The 26,173-nt window shown below is 55.0% G+C and overlaps 12 protein-coding genes across 12 annotated transcripts; 3 read left to right on the top strand and 9 right to left on the bottom strand.

The window, feature by feature from the left end:
* Window positions 1-1,237: 1,237 nt before the first annotated feature.
* CCM_02314 (uncharacterized protein) lies at window positions 1,238-2,413 on the bottom strand (the record flags this gene model as incomplete). The annotated part of the gene is made up of 1 exon (XM_006667466.1): window positions 1,238-2,413. The coding sequence occupies one exon, from the start codon at window positions 2,411-2,413 to the stop codon at window positions 1,238-1,240; it is 1,176 nt and encodes a 391-aa protein (XP_006667529.1).
* Window positions 2,414-2,839: 426 nt separating this feature from the next.
* On the bottom strand, window positions 2,840-4,693 carry CCM_02313 (tubulin-specific chaperone, putative; the record flags this gene model as incomplete). Its single annotated transcript, XM_006667465.1, has 3 exons — window positions 2,840-3,770; window positions 4,070-4,479; window positions 4,538-4,693. The coding sequence occupies 3 exons, from the start codon at window positions 4,691-4,693 to the stop codon at window positions 2,840-2,842; spliced, it is 1,497 nt and encodes a 498-aa protein (XP_006667528.1).
* Window positions 4,694-5,033: 340 nt separating this feature from the next.
* CCM_02312 (peroxisomal dehydratase) lies at window positions 5,034-6,088 on the bottom strand (the record flags this gene model as incomplete). The annotated part of the gene is made up of 3 exons (XM_006667464.1): window positions 5,034-5,794; window positions 5,866-5,914; window positions 5,969-6,088. The coding sequence occupies 3 exons, from the start codon at window positions 6,086-6,088 to the stop codon at window positions 5,034-5,036; spliced, it is 930 nt and encodes a 309-aa protein (XP_006667527.1).
* Window positions 6,089-7,267: 1,179 nt separating this feature from the next.
* On the bottom strand, window positions 7,268-8,578 carry CCM_02311 (uncharacterized protein; the record flags this gene model as incomplete). The annotated part of the gene is made up of 1 exon (XM_006667463.1): window positions 7,268-8,578. One exon carries the CDS (start codon window positions 8,576-8,578, stop codon window positions 7,268-7,270), a length of 1,311 nt encoding a protein of 436 aa, XP_006667526.1.
* Window positions 8,579-9,031: 453 nt separating this feature from the next.
* CCM_02310 (uncharacterized protein) lies at window positions 9,032-9,301 on the top strand (the record flags this gene model as incomplete). The annotated part of the gene is made up of 2 exons (XM_006667462.1): window positions 9,032-9,060; window positions 9,142-9,301. The coding sequence occupies 2 exons, from the start codon at window positions 9,032-9,034 to the stop codon at window positions 9,299-9,301; spliced, it is 189 nt and encodes a 62-aa protein (XP_006667525.1).
* A 216-nt stretch (window positions 9,302-9,517) lies between these two features.
* CCM_02309 (phosphatidylinositol phospholipase C) lies at window positions 9,518-11,518 on the bottom strand (the record flags this gene model as incomplete). Its single annotated transcript, XM_006667461.1, has 3 exons — window positions 9,518-9,887; window positions 9,954-9,972; window positions 10,129-11,518. 3 exons carry the CDS (start codon window positions 11,516-11,518, stop codon window positions 9,518-9,520), a joined length of 1,779 nt encoding a protein of 592 aa, XP_006667524.1.
* Window positions 11,519-12,781: 1,263 nt separating this feature from the next.
* CCM_02308 (S-adenosylmethionine synthetase) lies at window positions 12,782-14,052 on the bottom strand (the record flags this gene model as incomplete). Its single annotated transcript, XM_006667460.1, has 2 exons — window positions 12,782-13,909; window positions 13,993-14,052. The coding sequence occupies 2 exons, from the start codon at window positions 14,050-14,052 to the stop codon at window positions 12,782-12,784; spliced, it is 1,188 nt and encodes a 395-aa protein (XP_006667523.1).
* Window positions 14,053-15,562: 1,510 nt separating this feature from the next.
* Window positions 15,563-16,618, top strand: CCM_02307 (ATP binding protein, putative; the record flags this gene model as incomplete). Its single annotated transcript, XM_006667459.1, has 2 exons — window positions 15,563-15,610; window positions 15,752-16,618. The coding sequence occupies 2 exons, from the start codon at window positions 15,563-15,565 to the stop codon at window positions 16,616-16,618; spliced, it is 915 nt and encodes a 304-aa protein (XP_006667522.1).
* A 429-nt stretch (window positions 16,619-17,047) lies between these two features.
* On the bottom strand, window positions 17,048-17,578 carry CCM_02306 (uncharacterized protein; the record flags this gene model as incomplete). Its single annotated transcript, XM_006667458.1, has 1 exon — window positions 17,048-17,578. The coding sequence occupies one exon, from the start codon at window positions 17,576-17,578 to the stop codon at window positions 17,048-17,050; it is 531 nt and encodes a 176-aa protein (XP_006667521.1).
* A 1,156-nt stretch (window positions 17,579-18,734) lies between these two features.
* CCM_02305 (uncharacterized protein) lies at window positions 18,735-21,583 on the bottom strand (the record flags this gene model as incomplete). The annotated part of the gene is made up of 2 exons (XM_006667457.1): window positions 18,735-20,771; window positions 20,828-21,583. The coding sequence occupies 2 exons, from the start codon at window positions 21,581-21,583 to the stop codon at window positions 18,735-18,737; spliced, it is 2,793 nt and encodes a 930-aa protein (XP_006667520.1).
* Window positions 21,584-22,966: 1,383 nt separating this feature from the next.
* On the top strand, window positions 22,967-23,740 carry CCM_02304 (Protein kinase-like domain; the record flags this gene model as incomplete). Its single annotated transcript, XM_006667456.1, has 1 exon — window positions 22,967-23,740. One exon carries the CDS (start codon window positions 22,967-22,969, stop codon window positions 23,738-23,740), a length of 774 nt encoding a protein of 257 aa, XP_006667519.1.
* Window positions 23,741-24,814: 1,074 nt separating this feature from the next.
* CCM_02303 (methylenetetrahydrofolate dehydrogenase) lies at window positions 24,815-25,954 on the bottom strand (the record flags this gene model as incomplete). The annotated part of the gene is made up of 3 exons (XM_006667455.1): window positions 24,815-24,895; window positions 24,951-25,683; window positions 25,752-25,954. The coding sequence occupies 3 exons, from the start codon at window positions 25,952-25,954 to the stop codon at window positions 24,815-24,817; spliced, it is 1,017 nt and encodes a 338-aa protein (XP_006667518.1).
* Between the last annotated feature and the right edge of the window lie 219 nt (window positions 25,955-26,173).

The following is a 26,173-nucleotide window of genomic DNA, read 5'->3' as shown; positions in this document are numbered from 1 at the left end:
TAACTATTTTCTAACTCCTTTCTCTTTCTAATGTTCTTTATTTTTATTATCCTTCTTATATTACTTATCTTCTTACGTATACTTGTTCCCCTTATTCCTTTTCCTATTGTAACCTTCTTAATAAGAGAGTATAGACTTATATGTCTACCTTTTTTTTATTACCCGCATGGTAGCTTGTGGATAACTGTAGCAATGACAACAATGTGCTCTTGGAACATTTTGTGGTTACTACAGCTCCCAAAAACTTGGTAGCCAGACCGTACCGCTTGGGAAAAGGCAGAAGCTGCTGGGTGTATCTGGAGGGCGTCGTCGGTATCAAACCCCGGCCGCATCAACTTCTCCCGATGTACTCCTTTGCGGCCAAAACGGAGCGGATACTGAACCAACGACATACGGTTGATCCTCGAGTCCGGGCAAATACTGGATGCTTCCGCTGAGCCGTCCGTCTCTTGTCTGGGTCACTCGCGAACTGACGTTGCCGCGGCCGTAGCGAAACAGCTTACAGAGGTACCGTATTTTTACTCGGGCTCACGTTTCACATGAACTGCGACCGAGGATCTGGCAGCCCTTCTACTCCGCGACATTCCGGGCGGCCTCTCCAAGGCCATATTTGTCATGTTGTGATATCATGCATCATTGTTCCTTGTCAATAGTTGCCTGAAAAAAACCTTATCGACTGTAAGCACGCTCATCATCTGCTATGCCTACACGAGAAACCCCGAGAAATTACAAACTAACAATGTATTGTTGCATAGGAAACCTCCAATTCAATATGCTGCAGCATGGCATTTCATTAGGTCGGGATCGATCTAGCTCCCTATTCTATCGGCTAGTTGACCTTGCCGCGCGCACTCTAGAGGCATCCAGTCCACCGAATGGCCATCTTGCACGTCGATACGTGCCGTTGCTGCGCGGCATGGCAGATGTAATACTGGTCGATAACACGCAAACGCAAGGGTTGAATGTTGACTCGAGTGCAGGGGCCGCAGATGTCAACATGTCAGAACAGTCGCCGAACACCATGGGAGAGGATGTATGGGAAATGTGGCAGCAGGCGGGTTTTGGAGCCCATCAGTTGGCAAATGAACTATCTTGCGCCGTGAGGGTAGAGCGAAAAGTACTCAACAGCGGCACACCTATCTGGGAGATACCGTGACTCGAAGCCAATGCACCGTCCTGGAGCCATACTGGTGTTTCATCTTGGCTGATGACAGCATCTTTTTTTCCTAGCTGCTACTCAGTCTCTTCGCTTGTTTTCAACCAACTGCGCCAGCTTGATCTGCACCAGCAGCGACAACTCGTCGTAGACGTTCCACTCATCCACAATCTTGCCGTGCTTGTAGTGATAGTGCGTCATGCCCATGACTTGCAACCTCTGGCCCTTTGGCGGGCCAAGTTCGTGCAAGATGCCGTGCCCGAGGAAGTGGCCTTCGATGATCCAGCGCACGGCTACCTTTACGCCTCCCTCGTCGCGGGGGTTGGAGCAGATGTGCTGCGGCGTGTACGCGCCGTCGGGTATCGAGCCGAGAAGAGCGAGGTGCTGGTGAAGGACAGCCTCGGAGCCGTACAGCTCGACCATTCTGGGGCCGTGGTACTGGGCGTTCTTCGCATAGACGTTGCCGATCCGGCCAAACATGCGCCTGTTCCAGACTTGGTGCAGCCATGACAGCGTGTCCGCTTCGATTCCGCTACTGGCAATGGACGTGTCCGCCTCGACCTCGGGGAGCTGCTGCCCGATCATGCGACGATTCTCGCCCATGTCGACGGCCTCGAGGTTCCTGTCGAATAGACCCTTGGCCGTCTCGTGTGCCAATGCGTGCGGGTCAAGGCCAAGTTGCTTGATGACGGCCATGTTGTCAGTGACGACCCATTCGCGATAAATCTTATTCCTGTAGATCATGCAGTCGGCAATGGTCCGCGATGTGAAGGTCTTGCCGGTGGGAGGGCCGTAATTACCGTGCTGTGTGTGTCGGCCATGGCCAGTCACAAGATGCGAGGTGTAAAATCCATCCTTGTCGTTGCCGCTCCAGAGAACCTGGGTAGCCATGCCACGACGATCGGGAAAGGACACAAGTCGCTGGATGGTATCCCGAACAATTGTTTCCCGGTCATAGATGGTTCCCATTGTGCCGTACAGGGTGCAGTTGTGCGTGTAGTGTGTGTAGATTAGACCGATATCACGCTCGTCCCATATCTTGTGAGTGCATCGAACAATGTAGTCGACAATGTCTGAATAGCAGTCATCGAAGCCGTCCATAGCTTGCGCTCTCCTTCGTTTTGGGGGCACTACTTCGCCATAGTCATTTCGCTCGACTTGTAAAACAACACCGCTTGAGTCGTCGGCTGCAGTTACCTTCGCGGGGGGGTTCTCATGAGAAAGGCTATCGTCCTTTGAAAGAGAGTTATTCTCCATGGCTAGCGAGTGAGTGTCCGTGGCACTGGTGGTGGGCACATTGACAGGCTGGATATGACAATGGGGAATGTGTCTGAGGAAAGTGATGCTGAAACGGCACAGAAGCGACGTCTGTATTAATCCCTTATAAAGCTGTGCAACGACTTCATGGATCGGTTTGTCAAACTTCCAGCTTGCATGGTCTCACGGCGGCCTTTTGCCAGTATTTAGTTGTGCGCCACAGGCAGCGCCTACACAGTTTCTTGTCCAGTAGTCGCGCCAAGTCTAGACCGTTGAGCCAGATCGAGGAGGCTGATCCTTCTAAACCAAACCGCACTTGTAATTGCACCACTGGTGCTGCGTAGGCAATGGATTTGACACAAGCCCTGCCAAGATGACCTATTGCCAGCTGTATACTGACTCTTTCCTCCAACTTCCCCTGTACGTTCAGAGTGGTTCTACTCGCACCTTTGCCTCCAGGCCATCCACCCAATATCCCAGCTGTCGTGGCCCGTCGCGCAGCTCAACCTCGCGCTTCACCCACCTCCCCGGCTGCGCATCCGCCAGCTTCTCTCCATACGTATCCTCGGTCGCCCCCTCGCCGACCCGGATGGCCACCACCTCATCATCATCCTCCTCGTCCGACGTGTCGCCGTCGCCGTCGCCGCCCCTCCTGGCCACGGGATCCCACTCGCCCGTCTCCCAGACCAGCCGGAGCCGGAGCGGCGACAGCCCGTAGAGCCTCGCCACGCGGGCCTTGACCGTGTACACGTCCGAGGCCCGCGGGATGCGCGCCGTCCTGTCCGCGCGGCCAGCGCAACGCAGCGCGAGCGTCACCAGGCGCGCCTCGAGGAACGTCGGATTCACCTCGTGGGCGCGCACCACGTCGGGCGCGCCGTACAGCTCGCACAGCGCCTCGTAGCGCGGGTGCTCCACCAGCACCGTCGCCGCCGCGGCCTCGGGCACCGCGGCGAGCTGCTTGGCGATGCGCCCGAGGTAAAACATCTCGGCGTTGCTGCGGTCGTTGGCCGTGACCTGCGAAAAGTTGAGCGTCTGCAGCGGCCCGATGCGCGCAATGGTGAACATGTGCGCCTCGTCCGCGGTCGCCGTCGGCGCGTTGTGCGCTGCGCGGACGTCGTAGACGGGGTTATGGCTGATGCGGAGCGCCGTCAGCCCTGGAAAGTGCGTGCTGAGGCTGTCGATGAAATCCCAGCCTTCGACCTGGTTGTAGGACAGATCGATGTATTGCAAGGATTTGGGAAAGACCGGACAGGGCGTCTCTTCGGATGACAGAGTGCGGATGTTGTTGCCCTTGAGGTAGACGTTGCGCAGGGCGGTGAGGGATGTGAGGCTGGCGAGGTCGGAAACTGTGGTGAAGCTGTTGTATTCCAGGTTGAGTGTTGTCAAAGTTTTTGATAAACCACAGTAATCTATCGCGGGAAGGTTTGAGAGGTAATTCGCGCCGGCAGCCAGGTGAATTAGCGAAGGAAAGGCGACGGCAATGCGGCAAATCTCTTTCCAGCCCAGCATGTTGTCTCCGATGCCCAGCTCAGTGACTCGTGAAAACGCGGCGGCAGCCTTTTCAAGAGCGGGATCGTCCAAGACTTTTTGAAAGCGATTCCCACTGATTTGGAGCGAATTAGCTACTACGTCTATTGAGGTCGCGGAAAGACGTACTTGATGGCTAGTTTCTTCAGACCGGGCAAGTCTTTGCAGATGTCTACAACTGGGCCCAGATCCTCAAACAAGTTCCGGCTAATGTCAATGTGCGCGAGCTTCGGGCTCACCTGCGCGACCGTCGGCTCGCCAGCCTGGTGCGCCAGGGCCATGTGTACGCCGTCGAGGATGGCCATCTTGAGCTCGTCCAGCTGCGCCATCTGGCGGCGCACCTTGTCGAAGCCCACCTCCTCGGCGATCTTGCCCGCGAAGCGGATCTGCGAGTCGGGCACGCCACTCGCCTCGGACTCCTCCTCCACGTACTTGGCCTTGAGCGCGGCCACAAAGCTCACACGGGCGTCTGCAGGTCGCGTTGGCCGCACAAACGAGGCGGCGGTGGGCGACTCGGATGTGCCTGGAGGTCGGATTAGCTGCGCGGGATCTCGTAGTAGCGGCCGTGTCCTTGTACTTGCAGTAAAAATATCGCACCCCCTTGTGCGAGCCATCGTGTTTGCCGCGGGTGCCGTCGTCCCATTCGACGCCGAGCCAGGCACCAGTCGCGCCAGCGACCTCGCCAATGTAGCGGACAGTGCACAGGGCATCGTCGTAGGAGATACGCTCGCCCGGGTAGTGCGAGTCGGCCATTGTTGAGCGATGCCGGAAATACTCTGATGTGTTTATGAGATAGGAAGCATTGTGTTTGCCCTCGGCGCACTGAGTTGCCGGGCGATGAAAGCGATGAAAGGCCAGGCAGCAGATTAATTAAGCATCGAAGCGGTGCAGATGTGGGCACACTGCTACGGGGCAACAGTAGTAGCACAATCTGCGCTGCAGATGGATGCATTACGTTACAAGTATTTGGATCGGTCATTGAAATTTTACATTTATTATAAATTCAAGGTAGAAAAAGACATTCATTCATATTCGTCGGCTATGTTTTCTCTTATACAAAATCCGGCGCGCTGTCCGCCACTCGTTTAGGCGCTCAAAGCTTACCCTTAGGGGCGCCAACAGTCTTAACCAGGGCGCGGCCGTTGCTGAGGCAAACCTTGCCACCCTCAACCGAGGTCACGAATCGAATCTCTTCAAAGTCACCCTTCTTCTCACCCGTCTTCCAGACTTGGGTGACCAGCTTGTCGCCGGGCTTGACGGGGCTGGCGAAACGAGCCTGATACTCCTTGATGTTGGCGGGGTTACTGCCGGCGAGGGAGCGGACAATCTCGAGGCAGGTCGAGTTCCACGAGTACAGGCCGTGCATGATGGCGCCGCCAAAACCCATCTTCTTGCCGGGCTCGGGGGTGGCGTGGAGGGGGTTGTAGTCGCCGTTCAGGCGGTAGAGGAGGGCCGACTCGGTCGTGGTCTGGTGGGGGAGGACGGCGTCAGGCTGCTTGTCCTTGGGCGGCGGGTAGCTGATGGTCGCGGGACCCTTGGGGCCGTCCCAGTTGCCCTGGCCGATGAAGAAGGAGCTCGTATGGATGCGGCTGTAGACCTCGTTGCTGTCGGCGTCGACCAGCTCCGTCTCGACATCGAGGACGGTGCCGGGCTTGCCCTTGTCGTAGACGCCGACGACCTTGGTCCGGGTCTCAAAGTTGCGGCCGGCCGACGTGGTGGGCAGCGGCTTGATAAACTCCATCTTGCGCTGGCCGTCGACGACGCGGCGGTAGTCAAACTCGGGGATGCCGGGGATCTTGACGGCCTTGCTGCTGGCGTAAAAGTCGATGACTTCTTGTGTGGCGCCCTTGAAAGCTAAAGAGGCTCAGGCGATTAATTTCGGTGCTGGTGAACGTGGCGAACGAGGACTGGTGAGGCGCGCTTACAGAGAATGATGGGATACGTGGGGAATGCGGCAAAGTCGGGGTGCAGCTCCTAGAAACACTGTCAGCGCACGCTCCGAGGAGTTCCACGGTCGCCAATTCCTACATAAAGCAGGTGAAGCTCGTCGGCCTTTGCGCCAATCGAGTTGGCAAACAGGAGCAGGTCGCGCTTCAGCCAGGACACCTTCTGGCGGGGATATTCGAAACCGACACCGGGACCAGACATGATGGCTCGTTTCTATGTGTATGTTTGTTGGGAGAATGGAAGCGGAAAAGGTCTCTTGCTGCGCAATGCTGGCAATGCGGGCAATGAAGAAGAGGAGAGAGTTGGAGACGGGATGATTGAGGAGTTGCTCTCGCTTTTGCGGGCTTATAGATGGGGCTCTGCCGAGGTTGCTTCGGACGCCGGTCAAGCTTCTATTCAGTAGGTGCAACCGGAGCTCCAGCGGCTGTCAGTCGCCCCGCATACAAGCCATCCGGGGCTTGCTAGCCTGATCAAGCACACGATCAGGCCAAGATGGCTGAATTGCCGAAGTATACCTTTCGATTGAGAATAGGACACGGCCATGTTGGAATGATAGAAGGGCAAGTATAGGTATCAGCGCATGGCTGGAGAAGGGCCAGAATCCGCTACACCGAGAAGTAGACAGACTGCAATACTATTTCTAACAACAAAACCACCTAACTAGAGAAAGAAGAATCAGTAGATATTATTAGTTGGTTGCTTGCCGACTCGGATTACCGACCTCTCATCATTGTAGCTAGTTAGCGCCACCAAGCTGCGCAAATGGCAAATCTCCGTTGCTCGTTGTCTACTGCTAGCGAAAACTCCGGTCGATGCAACATTGACAACGAATAGTCATCTTAGTGCAGTAACTACACCACTAAGCAATTGCAATGGCGCCTCGTGATAAAGATAGAAGAAGAACAAAGAGTTGCATAAAGAGACTGTCCAAACATATCCCCAACTAAAAGGTTTCCAGATAAAACCACTGGAATCTCAGTGGGTCTGACAAGCTACAGGGCCACAGTTTGTACCTCAGGTGAAGCTCCCCTCAACATCAATCTACTTGCCAAACACAGCATGAACAATCAAGACTGCAGTGTCTGCTGCGGCAATCTTCTCTCCTTCGGGATATTTCTACAGCATCTATCTACAAGTACAGACCTCCTCAAACCTCGAAGCAACAACAAGTCAATTGATGGAACCACGAGCCACCCGCCACGTGGCCAATACCCGACAGTCACTTCAGCAAACAAGCTATAGTATTTAATGCACTTGGTATTCAAACAAAGGAATAGTGCCAATTACTTGGCCCTGAGATATCAATCTTATGGTGTACAAATGAATGACAGTGTGCGGAGTACATCCGCTGCGCTCAAAATTTCACACACAGCTGAATAGCTAGCTGACCCGACCCTTGGCCCGCTCGCATTCCTCCAAGAACCTGTGTATGCCTTCAAGGCCCTCAAATTCCCGAGCTTGAGAATGGTGCTCCGCCGAGCCACTAGCCGGCGAAAGGCTTTCATACTCTTCCGGGTCTGACAACCACGGATTTCCATCAAGCTCAAATGCCTCTTGAATCAACGAGTCATCGCTAAGAGCATCATATTCCGAGCCGTGTCCCCAGACAGACCTGGTGGAGCCACCAGGCGATGTAAACGTCTTTGCCGACTCGGGTGCAAATGGAATTTGAAGCGTCAGGTGCATATTTTCGGACTGCGGATCTTGGCCAAGCACCCCCCGCTCGATACCAATATCATCGCAGAGCCGTTCCAATGTGTACACATCCATACCTGGGAACCGAACCCGAAGCACATTGCTCTTTTCCATCGAAATAGGCAAATCTCCGAGCACGGATAACCGACGAAGATCAGCATACACGGCAGTAAGATCTTTGAGCGCGCGGCCAAAGTCAGTGGAAAGCACATCCAGGAATCCTTCGGTGTTGAGAGAAGTGCCATCACAGGGAGCGGCGCCCTTGAAGCCAGAGATCTCAGAGGCCTCAATGAGAGCGGCCGCAAGAGGGCTCATGGCAGTGATCGTAGGGCTGAGCTTGAAGTCGATGAAAGCGCCCGAGGCGAAGCGGGGGAAGTTGGTCATCTTGCGCATGGCCTGGTCCTCGAGAGCCGAAACGGCACGGTACTGGGGCTCACCGTTGGCGCCCAGGCCGTCATACCGGAGGCGTTGTCCGGAAAGGAAGAAACCTCTCATGGCTTGTGAGACGTTCTGCACAACCTGAGCGGGCGCCGCAGGCGTGTGGGAGAAGTACCTCGCTCCACCGCCTCCGATGCCATAACCACCGGCGGAGCGCGGCATCGCACCGCCCGTCAAGTTTGGCCGCAGGGCATTCGCAAACGGGGCTCGTCCGGAAAACTGGGCGACTCGGCGATAGGTATCCGACGTAGGTAGCTGCGAGCGGCGAAACGGCTGGCGAGCACCACTGTTGGCTGCGGTACTGAGGAATCGGCGAATCGCCTGGGCGTGCTGGCCCGAGACGCGCGAGATCCACCGTCGCTGCTGTTTCAAGAAGGCGGCGGGATGAATGGGCTGTCGTCCGGTAGGGCCGGACCGGATGGGAATATATTGCGGTTTGCCGTAGAACGGCCGCGCGGCGTTGGCGAGATTGGCCCGCACGGCTTCCGTCGCTCTCGCGGCAGCGACACGGAGGAGACGGACGGCCGCTGGCCCCCATATCCCCGCCATGTATGCCATGATGGGCGAAAAAAAGCGTATGCAGAAGCTGATTTACTCCAGCAGAGTGCAGAATGAGGAGTAGTGTGTCACCTGAGATAGCTTGGTAACCTGAGGATGCAGCTACTCCGACTATATATACTGCGCCACAAACCGGCATTATTCGCCACTCGGATTGCGGGAGTGACCATTGCCAGGTTGCACCGCCACAGGATGCCTCATCAGTACGCTAGTCCCAGAGAGGGCTAGACCCACAAAGCTACCAATATATCTCCAAGAAAAAATTCCTTTCATTTCAGCTTTCTTCTTAATCACGACAAAGCCCATCAGCGCCTCAAAGCTTCGAGCGCACTACGAGAGCCCTCGCTGCTCAGTGAAAGAGGTACAGATGGGCTTTGGAATATCTCGAGGTAAGAAGCATATTTCCCTTGACCTTTGGTCATGTCCACTGCACAATGATGATTATGATCACAAATGAACAATCCAATTCATACCAACCCATGGTGAGAAGCAATCTATCTAAATAACCCTGAGCAGATTTATTGCACACACTATTTGTTGTTCCCAATACATTGTTGAACCAGCTCTAACTGGATTACAGAAGATGACTTGATGATTTACGACCCCAAACCGCATTCCATGTACAACATCAAAAGGTTCGTTTACTATCTTTCCTCTTCATGCACCTACCTTCCCCCTCCGAATGATGATCAAAACGACACCTCAGGGATTCCTCATGCTTAATACATAATGTGGATAACGTTGCTTTAAGTTTCAGCCTTGTCTGACTCGGATTGCCTATACCAATTACACTTTGACGCTTCTAGTTTTGTGCACTGTGCTAACTCTCGAGGCGTTAGGTAAATACTCTTTCGCGCTTACACACCCATACCACGTGCCTTTTATGAAGAAGATTTGAACGAACGGGCGGACATAATCGAGCCCTGCTGCCCCTATACCCTAGAAAAGCAAGGCGTACAAACCTTGTGGTGTAGGGCTGGTAGGATCTCTGGATGAGAATTCGTCACCTGATTTGAGCACAACTCTCAGATGTATTCCCTTGGCGGGATCTTGATGCCTGGCGCGTAATTGATAACTAATTGTCTTGCTACAATAGGTAAATAAGAATTCTTTCCGCTTTTCGACTACACCGTTTCTGTGATGAGATGTTTCTTTTTTGTATTCACACTGGTTGATCTCACGCTCCTTTCGGAGCTGTGCGACTTGAAAATAATACACACCTCCTGACTGGTAATTACTCGCCACCCCCAACTTTGTGGCATCGCGTACTGACTTGTTGCCAGAAATTTCACCCTCAACGTTCTTACATCTACAGTCGTGGAGGCTATGCTAACAGCTTTCGTAGTAAGTAAGTGTTACGACACGACACGTACACCTTTCGAGGCGAACACAAGCTATATAAGAAAACATACAAAAGATTCAATACACATTTCTGCATCTACTTGACCGCTCATCGACTTGTCTCTATTGCGTGAAATCTTTGCATGATACGGCCGCGCGCGTCTAGTCTCCTAGCCTCTAGTTGTTGAGTTGCAGGCGTGCATTCATACCGACAATACAGCGAATCAGGTCCCAGTCGCCGTTGGCGCCGACCCAGTCGGTCACGACGATGCCGGCGCCGGCGGAACCGATGCTCAGCTTATTGGGCCCCTTGCCCTCGACGCCATGGCTGGTGCAGAGGTACTCGACGACGCGGGGGTTGACCTTTGCGGCGATGCGCTCCGGCCAGCACGTGGCGTTGAAGAAGTTGCTGGCGCTCAAGAAGTTGACGTAAAACGGAGGCCGGGGGCTGCCCTCGTCGTAGCCGTCCATGCCGGGGAGGAGGAAGCGGTGCTCGCCGGCGCGCTCGAGGTGGCCGTGGCTGTAGCCGACCTTTTTGTCAATGTTGTCGCTCTCCGAGACCTCGTAAAAGTCCTGGACGCGGATGGCGCAGCTGCCGGCCTCGCCGTCCTCGCAGTTGTCGGGCCACGCCGAGGCGTCGAGGCCCCAGCCCTGGCCGTCCCACTCGGCGCGCAGGTCGTCGTCGAGGCCGAAGCGGCGCATGAGGACAATCTTGCCGCGGACCTCGCCGAGCGTCGGCACGCGCGGCTCCGTGTACCACTTGTCCGGGCGCTTGGCGACGTAGCCGTCCTTGAGGTAGCGGCCGAGGTCGCCGTCGGACGCCTTGCCCGTGCCCTCGCGCTTGAGGCTGATCATGACGGTCTCGCTGCCGTGCTCGTCGAGGAAGCGGTAGACGTCCTCGAGCACGTCGCCGAACCACTTGGTGCCCGTCAGCGAGATGGGGAAGACGCTGTGGACGAGCGCGAGCCGGTCGTCGTCCTTGGTGGCCGAGACGCGGATGTCGAGGAAGCGCACCCCGTTTTGCAGCTGCTCCGGCACGCCGACCGCCTGGCACCGCACCGACGGCAGCGCCGTGTAGCATGTCGGCGAGTTGTGCGTGCCGGGGACCGACAGCGACGGCAGCGGCCACTCGTCCCTGAGCTCGCCCATCCAGGCGTCCAGCCGCGCCGACGAGTACACGGCCACAAACGCGTGCTTCGGGACGTAGACGACGGTCAGGTCGTGCGGCCCGTCGTCGAGCTTGCTCATGACGGCCGACCGCGACGACGGGCTCGGCACGTCCGTCTCGTAGCGGTGGCCCTCGGTCTGAAACGTCAGCCGCACCACGTCGACGCTGCCCGCCTCGGCGACGACCACGTCCGTCTCGACCGTCTGGAAAGCCTCGGCGCGAAACGACACGTCTCGGCGCTCGGTGCCCGCCAGGTCCGCCTTGACGCGCAGCTCGGACGAGGGGTGCTCCGTCGCGTTGAGAAAGTTGGTCACGGCGCCGCCGATGCTCGCCAGCATGCCCACCGTCTTGATGCGCTCCCCGGTGAAGCGCTCCGCGGCGACGAGCTCCAGCGGGTGCACGGTGAGGTTACGAATCGAAAGGTTAGGCATATTTTCCCTTGCGGTCGCTACACTTTGTGAGGTTTTGTTGGTTCGAAAAAAAGTTGAGCGAGCAAGTGTCATTGAACGAGGGGGCGGGGTAGCCAAACGTAGAGGGCAGCAGGGGTATAAGAAGTAAGGGAATGTTTCAATTGCTCGACTGGGACTGTGGATTGAAGAAGACAGATGAGATTAAAGGTGAGATGGTGACGGTGAAGAAGAGTTTAAAAGGGTCCTCCGCCTGCTTGTCCTGGTTGTGTGAGCGGGGTGCCAACGAGGAGGCTTGGTCGGGAGCTTTTCGAGCCCGGCTGGCTGGGGTGGGGTTGACATTGTGCCGTACCTTTTTTTCTCAATATTTCAGCTCGCCGGGAGGGGCAGTGCAAGCCGGAAAAGACCAAAGACGAGCTGCCTCCTTGGATCTGCGTTTTGGTCTCTTTCGTCGTAGTCTAGTTAGCTTCCTGTTTCCTTTGGTTACTTAGCGAATGATGTGCTACATCGGCGCACGGCTCAGACCTCCAGTTGCTTAGTGGATCGACGATGAGCCCTTTTTTCCCTTCCTGTTTCCCTCCCTTGAGCTGAATTTTGATGGGGCTGGCGGGTGGTCTTGGATTTGGTTTACAGCATGTGCCATGCCGCTTCTCTGTCCAACACTTTGAGAGAATTTTACAACCACAATCAGTCTAGAACGCCTGTTGCTTCCCAATTATTTTCATTGGTTTCCTCCGCATAGATATCAAAGGTCAATAGACCAAAACTATCTGCGAAAAACATTATTTGCTCATCTCTCCCGCCCTGCTGAATGATCCGCACATGATCGGTCAGAGAAACAGGAAAGTAAAAGATGTTGAAGTTCTTTTGTGTTCCCGTAAACGCCAAGTTCGTAACGCTCGCTGCCTCTTAAGCGCCCCCCTACTGAAAGGGTATCCCAAATGCAAATCTTCGCAGTAATGTTTTCCCAAATGCACGAACGCTCCGCTGCCGACCTTTGTTGAAAGACGCAATACGGATCGTTCCTGGTATATCATGATGGCCAAAAACATGGCCTCTCGTTATGTAAAAAACAAAGGGACAAAAGAAAATCAGTATGCTGAAAACCGCCTAAAAAAGCCCCGCGTCCCTGCGGGGTATATTGTGTACCAAATTGGTTTCGTTGAGAACCGTACGCCGCCTGAAAATGTTGTGCCTCATGAAAAGAACATGAAACACATCTATCTTGAAACAAGTAGAGGAAAGCGTTGTTGAATGCTTTCCCAGTCAAGCTCTGCCGCAAATGCTTTAGAGCTTGAGGGTCTTGGGCTGCTCCCAGGTGAAGCTCTGGTTGGTACCGAAGTGGCCGTTCTTGGCAGTCTGGCGGTAGATGGGGCGGTCCAGGCTGAGCTCGCGCACAATGACACCAGGACGGAGGTCAAAGTTGGCGCGGATGATCTCGACGAGCTGGTCCGAGGTCTTCTCGGAGGTACCGTAGGTGTCGACGTAGATGGAGAGGGGCTCGGCAACACCAATGGCATAGGAGAGCTGGACGAGAGCACGGCGGGCGAGGCCAGCAGCGACGAGGGACTTGGCGATCCAGCGGGCGACGTAGGCGGCAGAGCGATCGACCTTGGAGAAATCCTTGCCGGAGAAGGCACCACCGCCGTGGGCACCCCAGCCACCGTAGGTGTCGACGATGATCTTGCGGCCAGTCAAACCGGCGTCACCCTGGGGACCACCAATGATGAAGAGGCCGGAGGGCTGGATGTGGTAAATGGTCTTCTCATCAAGGTACTGTGCGGGGATAGTGGCCTTGATGATCTTCTCGAGGATCTCCTTGCGGAGCTGCTCAGTGGTGATGTCCTCGGAGTGCTGGGCAGAGACGACAACAGTGTCGACACGGATAGGGACAACGGCACCGTTGTCGTGCTTGTACTCGACGGTAACCTGAGTCTTGGTATCGGGGCGAAGCCAAGGGAGGGTGCCGTCACGGCGAGCGGCGGACATGGCAGCGTTGAGCTTGTGGGCGAGCTGGAGAGTGAGGGGGAAGAGCTCGGGGGTCTCATCCGTAGCATAACCAAACATGATACCCTGGTCACCAGCACCAAGGGCCTCAAGGGCCTCGTCGTAGTGGAGACCCTGAGCGATATCAGGGGACTGCTGCTCAATAGCGACGAGCAAGTTGAGGGTCTTGTAGTCAAAGCCCTTAGAAGAGTCGTCGTAGCCAATATCCTTGACGGCATCACGGACAACCTTCTGGTAGTCAATCTTGGCCTTGGTGGTAATTTCACCAAATATCATGACCATGCCGGTCTTGGTGGCAGTCTCACAAGCAACCTTGGAGAGGGGATCCTCAGCCAAGCAGGCATCGAGGACAGCATCGGAAATCTGATCGGCAATCTTGTCGGGGTGACCCTCGCCGACGGACTCGGACTGCGGAGTCAAGATTAGCCAGACTGCATAAGCTGAAGATACGGGGTGGGTAGCGCCGCGGGGAAACGCATTGCGCGACATACGGTGAACAGGAAGTTACCCTGGTTGTAGTGGGCGCCGTTGGTACCGTTTGTGGAAGGCATTGTGAATGATTTGAGAGGATAAAAGAAGGAAGGAGGAGGGGAGTTTGGAAGAGGGCAGAAAAAGGATTCTAGTGAGAAAAGCGTCGGAGAAGACGGCACCGGAAGACTAATGCGGGGAAGGGTTAGTTAGCACAATCGTTTTCGCGAGGAGATAGCGATGTTATCAGGGACATGTACGAACCTCGTAGAGAAAGGTTGGGATGAGAGGGAAGAGAATCAAAAGAGGATGGGAAAGAACGGCGAGGGAAGAGGGAGAAGAAAAGGCGGAGGGGAGAAATTGCACCAGAGGAAAAAAGGTGGTCGGTACCTCACGGCAGCCAAAAAAAATCTCGGCCGGCTTAAAACACACAGGCACAAAGTACCAGTGGGACCCATGGAGGGGTCGAAAGAAGTGTCTTTGTTGCGCTAATACATGCATCTGGCTATGAATTCCGTGCAGCATAAAGTAGCGTGCTAGCGTTGAGGAGGGGCAGCGCAGGCACAGAGCGACATAAGATACCCTGGTAAAAGGCTGAAGGGACTAGTACCTAGGTACCTATGTACCTGTAGCCAGGGACCAAGGAGTACTTATTCATCAGCGAGCGGCCTGCTACGAGACTTCAGGAGAGAGAGTACCAACGTGGGTAGGTAATAACGGCATAAAATGGTTCTGAATTTCTGCTCGGTTGTACCTCGCTCATCAAGAAAGCCCAAAACTGGCTTGGTCGGCCGCGCTGGCAAGCTGGCCCGAACACGAAGGTGGATGTCGCAGCTGCGGGCGATATTGCGCAATCGGAAGCGGGACGCGCTGAACCCCCTAGTTAGCTTGCAGCCTGCAGGACAAGTAAAACTTGTCGAGAGCAAGCAGCCCCCCCCCCCCAGCAGAACCAATTGTGCAAGGGACAAGCTTTGTTGAGCTGCCTTTCGAGCCCCGTCTCTGGGGAAGCAAGCATGTACATTCAGGTAGGTAGGCGAGGATGGCAACCCCTTTGTGCCGCCATCTGTTGCGTGACATTTGGAAACCATGAGTGCATGCCGTCGCCAGTACCAGAGCTGCCCGCGACAACGTGGTGCGGGTCAGCCCCCAAGCCGCATGCCTAGGTACACTTACTGATACCTATGTACATGGACAAGTTCACGCTCATCTTCTGGAGGGGCAATAAGGAGGGGGGTTGGCTGGGTAGTTGGCAAGTTGGGTCTCGGATTGTCGGCGGGATCGGAGCAAAGATGGACGGCAAGCTGCATTACGCCGCAGAAGTGACGAAAGATACTGAAGCTGACCCTCTCTGCAGCATCAGCACAACCGGATTTTGTTGCCATTTTTTTTTCCATTTCCAGCCAGCCCGCCAAGTCAGCTTCCAAATGGCCCACCAGCCCGCCCGCCGGCAGCGACCCCACTATGTACCGACCGCCGTCGTAAAATCTTTTGACACTGCACCAGTTCCCCAGCTATCGCGAACCAACCAACAAAGCCGCGCGCGTGTCTGACAGTGTTGACTCGGAACAATCCCATTCCATTCCCATCGCCACCATGAGTAAATTCGGCACCATGGTGATGGGCCCAGCCGGCGCCGGCAAGGTACGACAGCCACTCTCCCTCTCCGCCCTCCGTGTCCTCGACTCGCATCCGACTCTGTACCTGCAGCCATGTCTTCCCATGCATTCCATTCGTCTCTTATGACGTTAGAAGGACGGACTAAAATGCTAACCCGTGTCCCAGTCCACCTTTTGTGCCGCCCTCATCACCCACCTCCAGCTCAACCGGCGCTCCGCCTTTTACGTCAACCTCGACCCCGCCGCCGAGACGTTTGAGCACACGCCCGACCTCGACATCAAGGAGCTCATCTCGCTCCGCGACGCCATGGAGGAGGTCGGCCTCGGCCCCAACGGCGGCCTCATCTACTGCTTCGAGTTCCTCATGGAGAACCTCGACTGGCTGACCGACGCCCTCGACTCCCTCACCGAAGACTACCTCATCATCTTTGACATGCCCGGCCAGATTGAGCTCTACACCCACATCCCCATCCTCCCCACCCTCATGCGCTACCTCTCCCAGCCCGGCGCCCTCGACATCCGCATGGCCGCCGTCTACCTCCTCGAGGCCACGTTCGTCGTCGACCGCGCCAAGTTCTTCGCCGGCACCCTCAGCGCCATGTCCGCCATGCTCATGCTCGAGGTGCCCCATATCAACGTCCTCTCCAAGATGGACCTCATCAAGGACCAGGTCAAGAAGCGCAATCTCAAAAACTTCTTGACCCCCGACCTCGCGCTGCTCGACGACGACCCGCTCGAGCGCCGACGCCTCCCCGGCGACGTCGACGACGACGCCCGCGACGACGAGTCCAAGGCGCCCGACGACCCCTCCCAGGTCATGAAGGGCGCGAGCTTCCGCCGCCTGAACCGCGCCGTCGCCGGCCTCATCGAGAGCTTCAGCATGGTCAACTACCTCAAGCTCGACGTCACCGACGAGGACAGCGTCGGTGACATTCTCAGCTACATTGACGACTGCATCCAGTTCCACGAGGCCCAGGACCCCAAGGACCCCAACGAGGATGCCTCAGCTGACGAGGCCGAGAAAGACGAGTAGTGCGGGAGCGCAGCGCCATGTACACACGCATAGAGAAAAGTGATTCATCATTAGCATAGCGTCGGAGTTGGATTTTGTATTTAGAATACCATGGATGGCTTTGCAGCCGTATATAGACTAACATAACATGAACATGTAAAGAATCCAAACTTTGTGTCAAAACGTACCGATACGCACATGTACATAAATTCCTTGAAAACGACGAGGTGCCGCGCAGAAAATCCAAAAGACTGTCCAGTAATCAACAATAAAAGAGAGATACAAGACGCATTATCCATCGTAAAATATTGGCGTCCATTCGCCGCTCAACAGCCATTATTTCCCCGAGAAGCAGCACACACATACACAGACACACCCAAGCGCTTCCCAAACCATTCCCAGATAGAAACTCGTGCCACCAAACCGCATATCCCTATTCCCCAAATCCCTTCACCGATGGGCGCCGCCCGCCGCCGTCGCCGCCCGCCTGCCGCCGGCGTTCTGCTGGTCCTCGTACCTCCTGTACTCCCTCCACCAAATCTCCCTGACGACGGCGGCGTAGCCGGCGACCTTGCCGGCGACGACGACGACGTCGCGGACGCTGGCCTGCAGGCCGCGCTGCCAGACCCAGGCGGCCAGCGCGGCCAGCGTCGCCCACAGCACCGCGCGCAGCGCCAGGCGCGTCCACCACAGCAGCACCCGCCGGATCCAGTTCATCACCACCACGGCCGCCACGAGAATCGTCAGCGGCACCAGCAGGCCCCCGAGCGCCGAGTCGTGCGTCCACGCGAGCAGCCGCTCCACGAGCGGCGCCACGTACGGCGTCACCGCCCCGGCGCTGCGCGTCACCGAGGCCCGCGCCGCCGCAAAGTACACCTGCAGCGGCGCGTCGGCGCGCAGCACGTGGTGGTGCACCAGCGCCGCCGTGTCGGCCGGCAGGAGTGAGGTGATGAGGTCCGAAAGCGTCGACATCACGTCCATGGTTTCTTTTTTTTTTAAAAAAAAAATCCTAGCAAAGTCGATGCCGGTTGAACTGTTCGTAAAAGGGGGGGAGTGCCGCGCAGAAAGAAGGCCCGTCGGGGGTTTTTTTTTGGCCTTTCGTATCGCCTCGCGGTTGTCTCGTTTTTCGTTTTGGTTGCTTGTAGGTTGGTATGAATTTCGATGCTCGAGGCGCGCGCGGGGCAGGAAGAAGGGAGGAGAAGAAGAAGAAGGAAAAAAAGGTTCGCGTTATCGTCAAGATACCGTGCGTTAAAGTGGCGTCAAGCACGCACTGGCGGGCACTTCAGACTTGTGTGTTTGTTTGTTCTGTGAACAAGACATGCGCGACGCGAAGTAGAGCGATGGCTGTTAATTTGAAACGATTCGTTCTGTCCTTGCCGCTTTCTTCTCTGAGAACGGTTCATATGTCAACAGGGCAAGGCCCAGCACAAAAACGTGTCGTTTGCACCATCCGAACGCGGCACCCCGGGCGGGGGACCCACAAACCACCTGCCCCGCTCGGCGCGCAATCGCTTCCGGGAACGACCTCAGCGAATCAAGCTGTTACGAGAACATGTCACACATGGTTTGCGAAACTTTAGAGAAAACACGGGTGTATTAAGCATATCAAGGCTGAAGCCATCCATTATATGATGGCATCTTGATTGATCTTCTCCTGCAGCGCTCAAAATGTACTGATTGCTTTTTCCAAGTTGGCATGTGAAAGGCAGCAACAAACTTGCCATCATTGATTGTACCGTCACAACCATGCCTACGTCCACGACCTCTCTGAATAAAATGAATGTTCATTCGCTACTCTTCCGCGAGAAGGAGAACAAAATAAAATAAACTAATGAGCGGTCTTCTGTCCAAAGAGTTGCCACTCTCCCGCTGTTATTCCCAGTATGTATAATACAACAAGATGTAAAGAATGTCGCTACATGGCGACCAGGGTACAAGAAAGAATGAAGAAAAGGAATGGATGGGAAATAAAAAGAATAGTAAAACAACAAAGTAAACCGGATATCGAAAATACAATCCATTCCGCAACTCCGGGTAGTAGTAGCAATCAGTGTCATCTCAGGCATTAGTATAAACCACACAGTGCCAACCTTTTGTAACCCCCCTACGCCGTTTTTTCGTGTCGCACAAATGCAGTTTAGAAGGAATCTGGAGCGCCATCAAGAATTTGCCGGGCAGCTTCCAGTCTCCGTCGATAGGCATCGTGCATCTTGATGCCCGATGGTGTCATGTCGCGCAATCCCATGGCACATTTTTGAATGCTCGCCAACAACAAGTCAATGGATGATTGGTCCTCATCCTTCAGAGGCGGCATGGCAGGAGAATGTAGAGTCCCATTGTGCGATCCATTGATGTCCCCGCCGTTCGTGGAACCAGAGCTTCTCTTCGCAGAACCATTGGCGGAGCCGCTGGATGGGCCAGTCATAGACCCATGAAACGATCCATTTGCAGACCCGTTGAAGGAGCCGTTCGCGGAACCAGCAAATGACCCATTGGACATTCTAGCTAGCACGTGATCGTTCAAGCTGCTTCGTCGGCTCTGTGGTAGGCTACGCATTCCGCGCATCATAAGTTCCGGGGAGTCTCTCGGAGTTGTGCTGTCGCTCAGTCGTGACTTGCTAATGAGAGGAAAGCTTCGGTTTGTACCGGTAGATTCGAAAGAGGATACCGACGGACGATGGAGGCCAATACGCTTAGGGGGGCCGATGGCACTGTATGACATGGCGGATGGTCGGAATTGAAATGCATGGCGCACGCCATATCTCTCCTTTGAGGAACGTGAATCTTCGCTGCTGCTACCGCTCTCCTGTGTACCAAACGCGAGATGTTTGTCCGTTTGACGGTGGATTTGGCCAATGCCAATGACTGGGGACTCGTAACCATCTTCTACCGAATCAATAGTGGAAGCACGGCTCTCACGACCCTCCTGCGCCGTCGCGAAACTGTCGACTGATGTCATGGTGTCCAGGCTTGGCCGTCGGGGGCGTCCGGAAGCCGTCGTGGGGGCAGCTCTTGTGGTTTCCACAGAGTCCTCCGAACATTCGCTTCCAGAATCCTCGTCTGGGTTTCGATAGCTCTGTCTGCTGAGGTGACCCATGGCCGAGTGTAGAAAGAAGTGTTCGTAATCAAATGCATCTTCTCGGTCTTCGTGAGACACGGGATGCTGGTAAGTCTCGTGGTATAAAGAGTCGCCACTTTCGCTAACATTGTCGGCTTCCAGATCCTCCGCAGGCTCTTCTTCGGGTTCATCTTCAGCATCGTTTTCGGGGTCGTCTTGGGCATCTCCATTTTCAGTATGAAGGTCGTCGTCTTCGTCGGCGTAGCTAGACTTCTCGAGCTCATCGAACTTTTCCTTGGCCGCGGCCGCTTTCCCCTTTGGTGGCGTATTCTCATCCTGCAAATATGCTTGGTGGAGGTTCTGCATGGGGCTATGTCGTGCGACAATGGGCTCTCGCTCTGTTTTCTTCCAGGGCGGCGTGCGTTGTTCGTCATGCGGGGCCGGTGACTCCTCTTCCGCCTCCTGGAAGAACTCGGGCTGGAAAGGGCTGCCGAGAGCCGGCGATCCCTCGTCTTCGGTATGCGCCGACTTTGAGTCCGAGTTCGCATCCTCGCCTTTGGCGTGAGTAAAGAGGCTAGGGGCGCGCAAGCTTTGCAGGCTCCGTCGTTTCATGTTGTCTGCGGCAGCCTGCTCTCTGAGTGAAAAGATTCTGCCCTTGAGACCATTCATTTGGTCCTGGATGCCGCGCATTTGGACCGCTGAAGCAGAGCGTGCTATGCCTGCGTCGTTGTAGCCATTGAATGTTGGGCTTGCATATCCAGTGACTTGGGTGCTGTCTGAGTTGTCTTCATCCTGAGCACCGTCATCCTCGTTTAGCGGCGCCAATGCAAGATCGAGAGGATGTTGAGAAATGCCGTGGTGGGTGCGGCCAATGGCGTCGGCGCTGCGAGATAGCGGAAGTGGTTGACGGTATCCCCCAGCAGCACCCAAGGCGCTTGCGGATCTTGGGAGCATGGCGCCTTGGTTCAGTGCGATGCTGTTGTCGCTAACGTCGCGTGCGTGTACCGGGGATCTAAATCCGGCCGATTTTGGCGTCCGTATCGGCGACGGCGTGGAGCCGTCAGAGACTGAGGAGTAGCTAAAGGTTCGCGCTCTCGTGAGATTGCCCTCCATGGTCTATTGGCCGTTGTTAGTATGGGTCAAATTGGTACGTGGTGATGGAGCTGTCTTACTGTCAGTCTGCGCTTGGCATTGGCCAGAATCTGTTCGGCTCTTCGGCTAATGGAGGACGTCGAGTACCGATCTTCGTTGATTGATAGGTCGGATCTCTTGGGCGCGAGCGCATCGCGCGGCATTAAATGCCCTTCGAGGTAGGACTCAGCGACGCTGTCCTCGTCGTCGCCTTGAAAGTTGCTATCGTCGATGCTGACCGAGTCATCTAAATCGGCAAAGGTGCCATCATGATGTGCTAGGATGGTATGCGCCGAGTCAATTGAGGCGCGGTTGTCTTTGGGATTGGCACCAGGCGCGCGACGGAGCAATTGCTTCTGAGCAGGCATGAAGGGTGGCGAGCGCCTGGCAGCGAGGTTGTCGTCGGAATAGTTGGAGCGGCGGGAGGGATTAGAGCGGCCTGAGAGCTGGCGCGTCGGGCCGCCGACATTGCTCTCGACCTCGGTGACCTCGCCAATGTCGGAGAGCATGGTGCCATTGCCGTAGATGATGGGGGTGTTTTGAGGGTATGCGGTCGACGAGTCGACGACGTCGGCAAAGTCAAACATGTCGTCGGGGTTGAGCGGCACGCTGCCCCAGCCAAGGGATGGGTGTTGCAGCAGACTCGGCGGGAGGGGTTCGCGGTCGTCGTAGTCGGGCAAGATCATGTCGGGGTTGGTCAGGGTAGGCGAGGAGGCCTGTGGCCGGAGAGGCGGGATGCTCCCATTAGAGTCCTGCCGTGCATGACGAACAGACGGCGGAGTGGCCGTCGTCGCCATTGTGGAGTTTGGCAGCTGCAGCTGCTCCAGCGGACAAAGGCGAGGGGACCACGTCAATGTGGAGAGTTGGCTCAAGAGCCCTCGTAAACGGGAAAGATGCAGGCTCTAGGCTCCCCCAATGAGGTTGCGCGGGTGCTGTTTGCCTCGAGTAGAAGAGGGAGGTTGTGCCGGCACACGGGCGATGTAATTTTTCTTTGTCACCTTGGCGGGAGGAGCGAGGTGAGGGTAACTAGCGTGTTTGTGGTGCAGACACTCGGTCGTCCAATCCTGAAGGTGCGTACACAGACCCAAACAAACAGACCCAAACTCAGATTTGTTGACTCGTGCCCCCCGTGCGCAAAAAGTCAGTTGCACGCACGCACACACGCACACACCATTCGCGAGAAGGGGCAGTACCGACGACGGCCAGCTTGGATAACTTGGATGAGCCGCGGATGGCACCGACGGAGAGACGGATATAGTTATCGTATCGCAGCCCAGGGGGGGGCCGTTGAGGCTGGAGGCAATCGGGGAACCAGGCTTGTCCCAGCCAGCCAGCTCTTGTTCTTGTGGTGGCGCCCGGCTTGATCCTGGTTCCAGCCAGTGACGCGTGTCCAATGGCAGCGCAAGCGACCCAGTATTATGCAAGTCTTGGGATGGAAAAAAAAGAGCGGATTCGTGTTGATGCAGCTCCGGGGTCAACACGAGTGTTTTTATTTTCTGCCAAGTTGGCGTGCAGTAGCGAGCCGAGGGGACCCAAGAAGAACTCAACTGTGGGTGGGAACAAACAGGTCAGCGGCCTTGCCATTTCTAGAGTGCAAGTGATGATTTCTGCACTGCGAGCTAGCGCAGGCTAACAGGTACAGCGACACCAGACGCTCAAACTAATGCCACTTGAGGTAACTTCGTATCCATAATTCGTACCTAGGTACCTGGTTACTAAGGTACCTAGGTACGGTCCGACCAGTTTCATTAGACGCATATTTCGCCTCTGTGCATATGTACTACAGCCGTGCCCCTCTTTATCGCTTTTGCCTCCAAAGAGGGTGCTCCCCAGTATAACCGTCATATTGTCATTCACATACAAATTTACATCTAAAAAAGGTAACTCACTAGCAATAAGAAGAGGTATTTATTAGAGCCATATCTCTAAGCACCTAAGCTCTCCTATTTTTTCCCAAGTAGTGTTGTGTATAGAGATACACACGTTGACACGAAAGGGTGTTTATACCTTTTACGCTTATTTTAGTACCTAACGGTTTTAGTGATATGACAAGCGAGGCGGGCACGCATCTACCGCATCTACCCTCTCCATATTGCGGCTCGGAGCGCATATGTACATCTACTCGCTGTTTTTCCTGCAACTTACTTGTCCCTACAGCCGAATCAGCAACGGCATATACAATGGCCCAGAGAGTTACAAAAGAGGAAATTGAAAACGGCCAAAGGCTGTCTCGATTCTCACCCGTTTTCAAAATTAACCCGACAACCGTCGTCAAGACTGCCCGAATCGTTCGAATGGCTGAAGCCGCAACTATGAAGTTCGTGCTCGAGAATACTAGCATCCCGGTACCTGCAGTCCATAACGCTTATATCGACGAAACTACCGGGCATGTTGTCATTATCATGGATTTTATAGAGGGCGAAAATCTTGACAAAGCGTGGGTCAACTATACTGAACCCGAGCGTCAGTCAGTCATCGTCCAATTACAAGACTACATGTCCCAACTTCGCAGCTTTAAAGGCAGCTTTATTGGCTGCATTGATGGCACACCTTGTCAAGATCAATATTTTTTTAGCGAAAAAGAAGACTACGGGCCATACCAGACAGAGCATGAATTTAACCAAGGTATCGTCAACCTTATGAGGAAACAAGGACCGCACGCCTTTATTGCATGGCGGTGTGATGTCTGGAAGGATGTTATGAAAGACCACAACATCGTGTTGACGCATAATGACTTTGACCCAAGAAACATCCTTGTCCAGGGCGCCAAAGTTGTGGCTATCTTGGATTGGGAGTTTTCGGGATTTTACCCTGAATACTGGGAATATTGCAAAGCGGTATCGTGCCCAGACTGGGAGCATCCGTGGAGCCGAAGTCGTGCAATCGATCAGATTCTGAGGCCATACTACAAGGAAATTTCTGTATTCTGGAATTCTGGCGATGTTATACATTAATAACAATTCGATTGTTGTCTTGAAATAATTATAAACTATCACAAGGTCGACGGCGCTTCAAGGCCGCAGGCATCCCATCTAAATAAATAGCTGCCGTATCACCAACACTTCTAGTTGTATCTTCCATCCAATCAGAGCAATAAATCCAACGATGTCATCTGTTGTCCGCCATCCATCCGGGTAAAGGGGGTGCCCGGCTTGAACTCATACCATGCGCTAAAGCATGATGTAATTAAAGGAGAAGCAAGGGTCGGGCCGACCACCGGCCTATCCTCATCAACTTGGTACTTTGATCCTGTCTGGTCGCAGGCCAAACAACAGGTAGGTATTCTGCCATTGAGCAACTGACCCTTGCTAGACACAGACCAAGTCCTCGCTACCTGCCTTACATGCCCATACCGAAACCATGTATTGGCTTGTCGATGACATGCCACCCTTGCTTCAACTATAATCAAACTCCTCGGCAGTCAGCTTCAAATCTCGACTGCCGTTATAACGATCAAGGCACGGCGCTGCGAAATATCCTCACCCATCTTGCCCACCTCTCTCTTCCTTCTTCCCGAGGACGACAGGGATGGCTGCCGCGGCCACGCACAAATGCAAGTTTTACCCTACTCGTACGATTATGCACTGTTGTACGCTGGTGTCCTGCAGCAGCTTCACGCAGCTTACTTCATATTTATTTCCCCCTTGTTTCGAATCATCCCATTTCGACTTGACCCCAGATTTTGCTCCGTGCGCTGCTACGCCACTCGCTTCCCACATCTTCATCGCGTTTCAGACTCGGACGCCACATCGCCATCCGATGTGTCGCGGAACACGACCCATGCACCGGGCCAAGCAAGGAACCAGAGGGCATGCGGTGGTAATTCGATTCGCGTATTTATCCAATTCCAGAGGCAGTTGATTTGCCGTGTCTTAATTTTGCGGTTTCTCGCACAAATATATATCAAAATGACGTGTCCAGGCAAACACTAGACGTTTAGCGCTGTCTAAGATATTCTATGCACTGACTCTGTTTTCTTCTTATTTCTTCCTCTACACATACCTCATTGCACATCACTAGTCATTAATTCAATCATCCTTGAAAGCATCGTGTCTAGCCTGCACCAAGCCCTGCTCGGAATCCTTGGGGGGGCGGTTCGCAATCAGGCGCTGTCCCAGTTAGCTATTTTGCATCGTGGCCACGTCAGACCGGCAGTTCACTTACAACAAGGTTGCGCAGCAAAATGGCAATTGTCACCTTGCCGACCGACGGCACGTAGATGGACGCCTTCTCTTTGATGGCCGGGCCGTCAAAGTTCTTGTGCGATGAAAAGTTGATGCACACGGCGCCGTCGCGGACGAGCTCCGTCGGCACCTTGAACGACTCGACGGGGACGCCGCCAATGACGACGTCGCTGAGCGGCAGGCACTCGGCGAGGCCCCAGCCCTCCTTGTCCTCGACCCTGTGGCGCGGGTTCTTGATGCCCTGGCCGCGCGTAAAGAGCTGCACGCCCGTCACGTCGACCGAGTACACGGTGGCGCCGTCGTTGGCCAGCAGCGCCGCCAGCGGCCGCCCGTTGACCTCGGAGCGGTTGATGACGGTAATTGTCTTGCCGAAGAGCCGGTTGCCCGTCGCCAGGATCGGGTTGTAGATTTGCAGGTACTCGAGGATCTTGACCACGGCCAGCGGCGTGCAGGGCAGGATCGACTTCTTCGTGTTGGCCGGCGCGTCCAGGAAGCGCACGTTGTGGTACATGTTTTGCAGGTGCAGGTGCCGCAGGCCCTCGACGTCCTTGCCCAGGTCGACCGTCTCCTGCACGTACTTGTCGTGCGTCGGGTTCTTGTTGAAGATGGGGTAGTAGACAATGGTGCCGTCGACATTGTCGTCTTCGTTGGCCTTCATGATTTCCTCCTCGAGGAGGTCCTTGTCGACGGTGCGCAGGTCGAAATCGAAGCCGCTGCATCAAGAAGAGGTACTGTCAGGAACGACCACAGCGTCAATAGGCAATCGGCCGTCTTCACTCACTGTTGCTCGCAAGTCTTTTTGGACCACTGGGCGTACATGACAGCTGCGGGGTCATCGTTGGCGAGGAACGCAGCGAGCGTGGGCTTGCGGCTGCTGTCGCCGAGCACCTTGGCCAGCGTATCCTTGACCTCTTGCATGTAGCCCTTGGAGATGGTCTCGGCGGTGATGACCTTGCAGGTCTTGGGCGTCGTTTGGGCGGCCATGGCTGTAGGAAGGAGTGTTTTTGGCGGGACAATGGCGCGCGCTCTACACGGCGGAATTACGGCAGCGTGAAATCGTCAAACGATGACGGTCTACGGAGGAGACGTTGTAGAAAAATGGCATCAAAAGCCAACAAGTTGTGCTGTCCTCCTTGCGGATGGAGGGGCAGCATTGCAAGTTGCGCAATAAAAAAAATTGAGCCGCAAACCAGCCTCCAGGGG

The sequence above is a fragment of the Cordyceps militaris genome (genome assembly GCF_000225605.1).
Source record: "Cordyceps militaris CM01 unplaced genomic scaffold CCM_S00002, whole genome shotgun sequence".
Taxonomy (NCBI): Eukaryota; Fungi; Ascomycota; class Sordariomycetes; order Hypocreales; family Cordycipitaceae; genus Cordyceps; species Cordyceps militaris.
Note: the sequence above shows the minus strand (reverse complement) of the source record. Positions and strands in the feature narration are given on the sequence as shown.